Source organism: Tamandua tetradactyla, chromosome 1 (genome assembly GCF_023851605.1).
Source record: "Tamandua tetradactyla isolate mTamTet1 chromosome 1, mTamTet1.pri, whole genome shotgun sequence".
NCBI classification, from domain to species: domain Eukaryota; kingdom Metazoa; phylum Chordata; class Mammalia; order Pilosa; family Myrmecophagidae; genus Tamandua; species Tamandua tetradactyla.
The window spans coordinates 132,598,046-132,609,800 of record NC_135327.1 but is presented as its reverse complement, the minus strand read 5'-3'; the positions used below and the strand labels follow the sequence as shown (position 1 = coordinate 132,609,800).

General features: G+C 33.5%; 1 protein-coding gene across 1 annotated transcript in view; it reads right to left on the bottom strand.

Moving 5' to 3' along the window:
• Positions 1-4,440: 4,440 nt before the first annotated feature.
• The window catches only part of LOC143675251 (semaphorin-3D), a 46,058-nt gene continuing 38,743 nt past the window's right edge, over positions 4,441-11,755 (bottom strand). The window contains exon 10 of the mRNA XM_077151674.1: positions 4,441-10,803. Coding sequence (XP_077007789.1) covers positions 10,378-10,803 — 426 coding nt within the window. The 3' untranslated portion in view covers positions 4,441-10,377. The remainder of the gene's footprint in view (positions 10,804-11,755) is intronic.

The following is an 11,755-nucleotide window of genomic DNA, read 5'->3' as shown; positions in this document are numbered from 1 at the left end:
TATTTCATATTTTATCCTTACAAGCCTCCCAGATTATTTCTTTTTGTTCTTTTCTCTTAATTTCCTTTGTATAGAAATTATTTTCTTCTCATCGGTTTAAATGACATTAATTCTATTTTTGTTCTTAACATAAGACACATGCTCCTTTTGAGTCACTCTTTCTTAAGCTTATTAACATCTACATTTTCATACCCATATGGAGAGAATTGAGCATGTCTTTATTTCCCATTGGTCCCCAATCTCCTCACACTATCATATTACATCTTCTTCTAAAGTTTTCTAGGGCTGGTTGGGGAGATGAATTGGAAATTCATCCAATTTTCCATCTTGGCAGGAGATATCCTGTACCATTTCACCATTTTAATCACTCGCCAGGTGAGACAAAGTGGAAAGTAAAGGAGTATTGTCTAAATGCATGCTGTATAGATTTCTTTTTTAGATCCTCCAGATGTATATTTACAGACACCTCTTCATATATTGAAATAGAGGTTCGCATACATTTATTAAATTGTGTATATGCATGGCAGCAAAAAATGCTGCTATGACTGTTTTCAATGATGTTAAATGTCCCCAAAAGAGAGGTTTTTGTTTGTTTATTTAAGATGTTTTGATTTGTTCAACTTTTGCATAATCCCCAAAAAAGCAAACAGGTCCTCATTTTGCTAGTGACAAGAACTGTTTGCTTCTCAAGCGCAAGGAGCCTGGATATCTAGCTTTTGCCTATCAAATTATGCCCCTCTTCCTCTTTCAGTTCAAATTAAAATAAAAACTCTTCATGTATCAGTATTTCACTTTTCAAAAGACATAATGCATCTCAAATAAACACCTCTTACTATTTCTGGCTAAATCAGCGACAGTTATGCTACTCACAGTATGCTCTTGCTATTTCACAGATAAAATGCATAAATATAACCAATAGTCTTATTCAACTACATTTTTGAGACAATATAAACAAGGGCAAAAATGGAAAATAAATCAGCTTTATGATTTTCCAGTAGGATGCTGTTCATGAAAACTCTATGCCTTATATGCACTTTAGAATGTGATTTTAACAGGGATATGCTATGGCCAAAATAAAATAATTTAAAATATGCTAACCAAAGAAAATCTGTCAGAAATCTATATTTGGCTGTGTCATGAATCTAAATCTTCAAAAATTTCTTCAAAGACCTCTTCAAAGTCCTTGTTCTTAAACAAACCATCCATTTCAAATTATATGGAACTCCTTTTTATCAATTCAGAACTTTGTAGTTTATAGCACTGAGTCCACCTGAATCAAACAAAATAAAAGCAACCACCCCAGTTTGTAATTGTTTTGTTTAAAACAGATGAACATTCAAGATGAAAATAGAACTTCATCAATTTACCAATTGATTTAAAAAGAAGCACATGGGGTAGGAATTTTTGAAAATGTTTCCATTTGGTGGATTTTTTTTCTTACAAGTCCCTTAAATAATGAGTCATGATAGTTTTGAAGAAACCTCTTTTGTTGTTTTACAACAAATGTTTAACTGTCTATTTTAGTCGCTAGTGACTGCACTGGATATTACAAAGAGAAATATAATTCTCAAGAAACGCAAGAAATATAATTCTCAAGAAACTCATTTTAAGCTGTTTGATACTTTCAAGATATCTCATTGAGAACAGAGAAATTCAGGGCAATTTACATCAGGATATACACTGCTTTTGGCATAGAGTTGACCATCCAGTTGTGATTAGTCTCCTGCATGAGGATACTACATCACTTCTACTGTCTCTATGCCAGTGACCACAAATAACTTCAGATTTCATTTCTCTTGAGCACCACGCTGGTATAACAAGCTGCCCATCAGACGTGCCTCAAATCATCTCAAGCTCATAGTATCCAGTATTGAACTCATAATCTCCCCATCCCAACATGTTTTCCCCCACTGTACTGCCTACTTTTTAAAATCACAATACCATCTTACCAAGTTGCACAACCTGGAAGTCAAGGGGTCATTTTTTTACTCTTTCATTCACTTCTCATATCCAAAATTGACGAAAATCTTACGCCATTTCTCTGCTTAAAAATACCAAAGTGTGTCCCTCAGTCTATAGAATAAATCCTTAGTCTCAATCATCAAGTACTTAATCATTTGACCCCTTTATTCTTGCCCAGATTTCTATGCTTTATACAAATGAATACACTGAGGTAATTCTCACTTATCACTTTGCTATAACCACTTAACACTAAGGCTACTTCCAAATAGCTAAGAAGACTAACTACAACTGCAGCACACATAATTGTAAGAGATTTGACACTTTTGTTTGTTTTCCAATAGTAGAAGTGACCTATAAGAAAGGACTATAATTCCTACAGAATTCAATAATTGGAGATAATTGTCCACAGTAATTTGTTTCAATATATTAAAGGCTTAGAGGGATATGGCCTTTTCCTGATTCTAAATGATAACTTCCCATCTGATTAATTGGTTTCATTTTCTCCTTGTTCATGTTTCAGTACTTTAAATTAATACTCCCTGAATATGTTACTTTATACTCCTAAAATATACATCTCAATATACTAGCCTCTCACTTACAGGACCCAATTAGTATGGGAATTTCAAATGCCAAAAATATGGGGTGAATATTGGTCTACTTCTATACATGAAAAAAATCATAGGAAATTTTCTGTGAATCGTAATACAATCTCTCCTTAGGAACATAATGATTTGGAGAAATATTTGAAGGCATTTACCAAGATAAAACTATTTTTCTACTCTCTTCACGTTGCCCAACGAGCATGATTTGTTTTATAAATTTGATATGTAAGCCTGAAAGAGGAAACTCTATATTTTAACAGCAATAGTGTTCAACCCAAGAAAGGAAAATTCAGCTGTCTGGAGTCTTTTGGCAAATAAAGTACAAGTTGGATGCCTAGTTGCCCCAGGAATGTCCATAAGAATAAGGTGTTGCTTTGAAGACTAGACATTCATTATTTCAGGGTCCCTAAGGCCAACTAAGGTCCTAGAAGACATGTTTTTTTTAAATAATCAGGGTAAACCAAGAAAGTCCATATTGTAAGAGTAACTGAAGCTGGGAGCCTGCATGTGCTATGTGATTTCTGAATATTTCCATTTGTTATTTTTTTCTCAGTCTTTCCCCCCTCTCTCTTTAGCATTACTATGGAATAATTTGCTCATTTATTGAGATTTAGATCTTTAATCTACTTTTTAATTGGGAAATATTTCAAGCACACAAAATTATGTGGAAAGGAATATATCAATAATGTCATTCAATGTCCGACTTTGACAAGTCTTGACATTTTACTATGTTGGGCTTGGATATATTTTTTAAAGAAATAAAACATAACTGAAATACTTGAAGCCCCTGTGTTCTCATCCTCTCCCTGGTCTCTTAGAGAAATATTCATTTTCAAATTTGGTGCTTAACTTCTCCTGAAATGTTTTTTGCATGATTACTACCTTCATATAAATATATGCATTCATAAGCAGTATCATTTTCTTCTTTAAACTTGATATACCCAGTAAATCTGCTTGCATTTCTCTACTCCTTCCTTTTTTTTCTTTCAACACTATGTTTCTGAGCATTTTCTATGTTGATGGATGAAGCTATTTTTTTTTCCATTTAAACTGCTATATCCATTTAAGTAAATATATTTCAATTTATCTATTCTTCTTTTGTTGAACATATAGATTGTTCTCTTTTTCTGTTATAATTAATTCTGCAAAGATTTTTTTTTTTTTGAAAAATGTCTCTTTTCCCACATGGATAGAAGTATCTCCAGGATATATATCTAATTGTAAGAAGCTGGTTTGTAAGTTATGTCCATTTTTAACTTCACTGGATATTGCCAAGTCACTCTCCAGGATGTGTTTGTACCAATATATAGGCAAAGTAAAAGCATAGGAGCTTCTGAAGTAAACAATGGGGTTATATTTAGATTCATTTTCCTGTGCAAAAGTTTCCTGAACTAGTAGTCACGTTAATGCAAACAGCAAGTCATATGGTTGCAGATGTTTTGATTCTCAATTTATGTGTTACACTCTTGTTCCTTTAGTCTTAGGAATAATCTATGTATATTTCCATATTCAAGTAAATACACCTGGAAATTTCTCAATTATTAATCTGTACTGTATTTATGGTAACAACTAAGATATGATCTGGGACTTAAAAGAGTGTGTTACATAAAATTATTTGTCCTTTCAAAGATTATACATTACCATGACACTTCAAGTTTGAAGCCTATCAGAGTATTCAGAAAACTTGACATGTCTTTGTAGATTGTATCCATATGATATCTTACTACTACATTTTTACTAAATGACTAGTTTTGTGGGAATGTTATAATATTTATTTGCATATGTACAATAGCCTTCAGTTGTATACCAAGTTGGCCAGAAATCTAATTATTTTCTGTAAAAGAAATTCAAGAAATGTCTTGATAAAGCAAGAAACAAACACAAAACCTCACTTTATTCCTTCAATCAATTATATTCATATATGAGAGTTAGCATGGAGGTGAGTGTTTTAAAATTTCACTTAAAGGCTGGTAACTGGAAAACTTAAAAGAAGTAATTTGTTGTGATACATTCAATTCAATCCATCGTAAAGTTTAACTGTATAGTTGTAGTCAAAGGAACAACACACTTGTTTCAGAGATGAAATTAATGATTTCATATTTAAAATACAACAAAATAACTACTGAAATTTGACAGGAAATATTTACTTTTTTTTTTTTTGCATGGGCAGGCACAAGCATCTTCCTTTCCTTTTTTTTGGCATGGGCAGGCTCTGGGAATCGAACCCGGGTCTCCAGCATGGCAGGCGAGAATTCTGCCACTGAGCCACCATTGCCCAATATTTACTTTTTCTTTTTGACATGGGCAACCTCTGAGAATCAAACCTGGGTCTTTAGCACAGCAGACGAGAATTCTGCCACTGAGTCACCGGTGCACTGCCCTCAATATTTACTATTGATATTTTATTTTGGTAAATTCTATGTATCAATTTCGGCTACTGAGTTTGGTGTTTGAAAACAAAATTTGCACATAAATTAACAGTCTGTTTATAATCATGGAACACTACTATTTGTGTTTTATTAAAATACAACCAAAATATACATTTAACAATGTTCAATTATTTTAAACTACAAGGCTATATTTCTTTTAAAATAGCAAAATTGTAAATGTATAATTGTTTGTTAATCACTTACAATAACAGAATTAAATTATATGATTAACTATGTCGTCTGACAGATTTTTACCCTTTCCCCCAAAATCATCTATCTAAAACTTTCCATAAATAGTTTATACTACAAAATATTTAAATGAGAGGATAAGTCATGTGCATGTTATGGTCTTTACACTACCAATGTGTGGAACCTGGGAAGTTTAAATTTTATTTTTCAATCTTATCACACATTTAAGTTGAATTTTTAAAATACCATTGTCACTTACTGTGAGAAAAAATATATATCTTTCTATTTAAAAAATCATTTCAAACATACCTATTTTTCTTAAATTATTCATCCCCAAGAAAGCCAGTCAATTTCAATGCGCTGTTTAGGACAAATATAACATCATTCTAAATAGAGGCTATTTCTGTTTTGATTTCCAATTGTATTGATGATATAGAGGAAATATATTTTATATTTACATTTAAAATATCAAGTGTTTAATGACTGCTCTGCTTCGATTTTAGTACTTTGTGTACATCTGAATGATATTATGTTGTCCTTGAAAATTTAATTTTGGCAATGTTAAAAAACAGGCACCAATCACTGTCAAATTATTTTTTGGTTGGCTCTCTACGATCCAGCAAGCACAAAACTCAATAGCATATGAGGAATCATAACATGGACCCCAAGGGCAAAAATCAAGACTCAGACAATTTTGCAGCCAGTAAATGGTACGCAAGCATTATTTAGTCAATAAAATGATAAGACATGGTGTGAATTACAGTTCTTCTACTGCTGTTGTAGCTTTTGCAAATTGCTAAATTTCCCTATGACTGTTTTTCCATCTCTTAATAATTTGGTTGGTTTCCAGAAGTATCACATCAATAATGTGAATGCACTTGTTTTAAGCTCTTTGGGAAAAAACAGTTCTATATAAATTAATTACTAAGACTATCCATTTCTAAACAAACCATTAAAATTCCCAATAAATTGAATGTAAATGAATGCAGACAGACAGGATTCCATTTAGCAGCATAAATAGCTGGAATTAAATGCAGGAGAGAGCACACAAGGAAGTTAAAGACATATGTATTGAAGACAAGGGAGACAAAAACTAAGATAAACATAGATATTTTAAGACCTTCTCCATAGAGAGCTGGTTTGTTGGACAAGCGTATTTGAAACTAATTAGTATTCCATAATCTAATAAAAGTAACCTAGAAAACTTTAAAATTTGTTAACTAAAATGTAAAGGGCTCTAATTTAAAACCAGGAACATATATCCAATTCAGAGAAAAATGCATTAGAAATTCATATGATTAATCTAGATTTTACCTCCAAAAATCTGACCGGATTTTTCCTACTGTACTTTGATTACTAAATGAAGCATTACACAATGTCTTATAAACATGTGAAACACCAATAATGATAATTTCTAATACTAACATGGATAAAGAGATTTTTTAATTTATTATTTTAGTGTTGTAATAAATATTGACTTTTTTATTATTACTCTGACACAACATTATTCATCATCATAACAGTCATTTTCAAGTACATGTTTTTTCCTACACAACTATTTTCTCACTAAATATCCTCTTAGAAAACATACCCTTTTTTCATGAGCATAGTCAATTGACCAGCCATCTATTGAACAGAAAAGATGGACTTCGATATGGAAACCTAATAAACTCTTCACTAGAATGCTATCCCTTGATTGCTGTGACACTCCAAAATAGGTTTAAAAAAATGTGCTTGAAAGAGGGCTAAAATCAAATGTCATTGGAGAGCTCTCTAAAACAAACTCACAAAATACCACATCCTCAATGATCAGAATCAAAGTGAGGCTGAATTAGTTACTTTTGGTATGCTAATTGAATAATTAAATGCAGCATATGAATTATGATATAAATTTAATAGCCAAAACATTGTAAAGGCAAAAGGCATTTGGTCCCTTCTACCAAGATATAGTTAGTATAAGCAATGGGCAGTTCAAATGTTTGCTACATTATTAGGTGGTTAGGATACAAAGCTCTTGCCCATAGGTGTATAAATGTGTTTGTAGTTTGTAGTTCATGGTTTTCAGGCTGTGAGAACATTAATTTCAACATTCAAAGTATGGATGGGCATCTGACTAAAGCAAGGCTTGTTCAGTAATTGCTTACAACCACCTAATCTTAGCAGCTTGCTTTCTGGCATTATATAGACAAAACCACAAATCAAGGAACTTGTTTGTGTAACTACTTCATGATTATGCTTTGTGAACATCAGAGAAAAAATGGACTGTGAATCTGTTCCTGCTATTTTTAATCAATATAATTGTATAGAGTTCATATGACTGAGCCAGAATTCTTAGGGCACAGGAGCAGGAAGGAAATATCCAGCACAGTCCTACCTACAAGATGCTTATATTCAAACCAAATAGTTAATTGATTCCACAATACATTTCCATAAAGATAAAGTGGACCAACTGATAAAGAGTCAGCTTGTGGAACTTTTCTACTTTTCTTCCCAATGATTTTCTTATTTCAAGGCAAATTTGCTAACACTCTTATTAGTGAGGAAGCATATATGGATTTCATATATTTGCATAATTCCTCTAAATGCACAAGACAATCAAAGAGTTAAGGAATTTAAACATAGTTTGGATGGCTTCCCTCTTTTCAAACACAGAAATCTTTGCTCGTAGATTAAATTTTTATTATGACATTTTAGCTTATTAATCATATTTCTAACATATATTGAGTAATTATCATAAACCAATAGTTAGGATCCTAAGCAGACAGAACATTAAAGTCTGGGATGTAATGTATGATATAGTTTCCCAAATTTCTGTCTGAATAACTAGGATTAGAAAGTAATTATTTAAAAAATGGCCTGGACATTTATATTTTGATGGAAACAAAATTTATTTTCACAAGTTTATCCTAGCATGTGAGCTTCCTGTAGTTTTTCCAAGCCATCCATAATTTGAGCATAACTGTCTGATATATAAAAAAAAATTGGAAATGTTTAAAAACTAAAACATGCTTCCACTTACTCTTTTTTAATCTTGCTGTGAGCTCTGGAAAGACTTTAATCCAGCAAATCAATAGTTACAACTACTCTTGCTAGAATACAATTAGCAGTCTGACCCTACCATTACTATTCTTATGCTTTACTTTAAAAGAAGAGTGATTCCGTTTGGTTCATTTTGTTTTTATGTAACTTCTTTAAGTTTTCCTTATAGTGAAACATCAACAAATTTTCACGGTTATCATATCAAAAGGGTGTATCTAATCTCATATATATATATGGAGCATATATATATATATATATATATATGAGATTATATATCAGTGTAACTACTTTGAGATAGGTCAGTAATGCAAATGAAATGCATGAAGGATAGAGAAACGGTCCTGAAGCATCGAGTCACAGACGTGATTCTGAACACTGCAATAAGCTGCCCTCTAATCACACAGGTTTCTCAGACTTCGGTTTCAAGGCATGTCGAATGCATGAGAAACAAGCAATGCCTGTATTTTAGTTTTTGGAAAAGCTGCCTTCCATATGAGGAAGTTTTCGTTTTACATTAAAAAAAAAAGAGTGTGAAAAGTAAAACAGAAAAAGGCTAAGGATTCTATATTATAAGAATGAAAGATGAGTCCACCTTCAACTGGCAGAAATCACACTGTACTTATTCAGTGGGAAAGTCAAATGGAAAACATTTGAGAGTGCTATCAAAATATGAAAGATGCTTATGTTCTGTTGTGAATTTGCTTACTTTACATATGGTAGGTTTATTATTAAATTACTAAAACAATACTACTCAAGTTACAACACAGAGCATCAGAAATGCAAATTAGTGGGAAGAAAAGATGTCAAAGAGTTAAGTTAACCCTTTCCGTTGTCAAACGTTTGCATTTATTTTGTTAATCACCAAATAGATATCCCCACTCCTCAACCACTGTCATCTATCTAATTTTTTCTCTCTCCTCTCTCTCTCTCTGTAGGTATATATTGTTTCTTTCCAAGTCGCTCAAATATAATCAAATGATCCAATATTCAGTAGCAGATAAAGACAGCAAATGGAAATTATAGGCAGAGTACAATAAATCTCTAGAAAAAGAAAGGAAGTATCTATTGAAATCCCATTGACTGTCAATAAGATTTGTGTACATCCTTCCCATGAGCCTTCAGAAAAATTATTTTTCCTCAGAATTTTGCTGGCAGTTTGTTATACTCTAGATTTTCTTTAACATATGGATTGCAAATTGGCAGTTATTTATGCTCAAGTAAATAAAACTCCATTAAATTTTGCCCACTTTATTTGTGATTACTCTTCCCTTATATGGGGATACGAGTTTTCCCCAAAGTCAGAGTTTATGGCTGTCTTTCCTTCTGTCTCCTAACTAATCCTATCCACATGTCTTCTCATTAGAATGCAGTATATGTCACATTTTTCTTATCTTATTAAAATATTTTCACATATCTTATTAAAATATTTATTAAGCATTATGACCCCATAGAGCTTAGCATATATTCTAAAAACACTTAATTGAACAGCAGCTTCTCCCTGTGAACCTGTTATCCTTGACAAGTTATAGGGAGAAGCATTTATGCCCTCCAGTAAATCACTTCCACAGTACACTAAATGCAACTCCTGTGGTCTGAAAGAAACAATGCACATCTCCAAATTCCTAAATCAGGCCCCCAAGAGTGAATGGCTCACTGGGAAGTCTCTGTTGATAATGTGAACTGTCTGAATTTGTGTTTTCCCTCTAATTCCTATCACAAGGTAGCCAGTTTGAGAGTGGAATGAAACACGTTCATAAGAACACAGCACAACTGCATGGTAAACTCCATGCCTAACAGAGATGCAAAGGAAATAAACTACCTTATTACAATATCAAATTTGCTTAGCTCAATTATTTACATGACATGATAAATTCAAAAACTCAGAACATAAAAACACTTACAAATGTAAAGCCCCTGTTCGGAGGCTAATTCTTATACTTTGCAATTGCAAGTTTAGTTCTTGGAAAACTGGTTTGGATGAGTTATTTGCCTTTACTATCCCATATTGACCATACATATCGTCTTATTCAGAATGTTGTGCTTGTGCCTTAGCAAAACTCCGTGGAAAGCACTGATGAGTTAGTATAAGGGATGTACGAAACAGAAGACAGTATTTTTGCAAGTAAAGAATTCTTTTCTTTAAATTAAATAGAAAACTACGTGGCTACGGCTCGAGGCAGCTCATCCAGGTCTCGGTGGTATCTTCGGTTTCGCTTCTTCTTCATTTCCTGCACGTGCTTCCACTTTGGGCTGCCCTTGTTGCGCTGCCTCCGCTTCTCCCTGTGCCACATCTGTTCGCAGTACTGGTCCAGGCTGAAGTTAGGGCTGCTGAGGATTTGCATGTAGTCTTTGTATCTCAACCGTGACTCAGCCAGCAGATCCTTGACCTGCCCTTCCTCATGCTCTGCCCTCTGGGTATTTTCCATCTGTTCATTCTCAATGACGTTCAGAGTCAGCTTCACAATGGTGTGGATGAAAGTGTGCTCCTGTGCTTTGCAGTAATACATCCCAGAGTCCTTCTTCTGCAAGCTGCGAATCAGTAACCCATATTCCGTTTTGATGATCCTTTCATCGGGTTTCAACTGCAGAATTGGAAAAATAGAGGTCATAAATTAAAAACAGAGAGGACTAGGAGCAAAGGAAAATATGGTACATAGTTTTACTTAGATGAATCTAAAATATATACTCCCCTCCTCTCTGTCACCAAGTATAACACTGTCAGCCATAGGCAAAGTGGGTGAAAAACTTCAACTAAAGTAACAGCCCCCAAACTGAATCCTAAATGATTCATATTTGCATCTGAGTAGGTCTAAAGAAAACTCTGGAATCAGTTACTTTTTCTCCCAGTCTACAGACAGGAATGGAAAGCTGTGAAAATTAATGAAGGAAAAATGGAAACTATCGCCTGACCTATTTTACAGAAAATTCAGGTACTAATTGGCATACTAAAAATGTAAACTGATAACTGATTTTCAGAGCTGGATTATAGCATGATTAGTTATTGTGTAGGAAAAATGCTGGCTAACTGTAAAATAGAATTAAAAAATGATTACAAAGGGAATTTAGTCTATTTTCTAGATATTAACAAATAAATCATTTGAATGGCATATGGAAGCTGTAATGGGTGACTTGTTAAAAGTCAGGTGGAAAGGCCTGAGCCCAGCTTTTAGAATGTTAGTGCTGTAACTGGGTAGAACTCTTGTCGGAAGGTCAGCAACATTTAAAGCTGAGTTTCCCTTTATACTACGGATTGGATTTCCATACAGGGTGCATATGTGATACTTTAGACTATGTCATCTGTGGAAATGTTTGCCATACCTTGGTATACTATAACATGGCGCTGTGATTTCAAGTGTGAGAAAGCACAATGAACAAAAAGAACCTCCCCTGAAGCACGACAATCTTTACCCTTTGAAGTCATATTACTGAATGACAATCCAAACATTTTAGCTGGCCTGGACCACGGTCTGCTGTGAAGACCAAGCCTACCTTCAGTAGAACCAGAGGCATGTTTACAGACACAAGAGCCCTGTT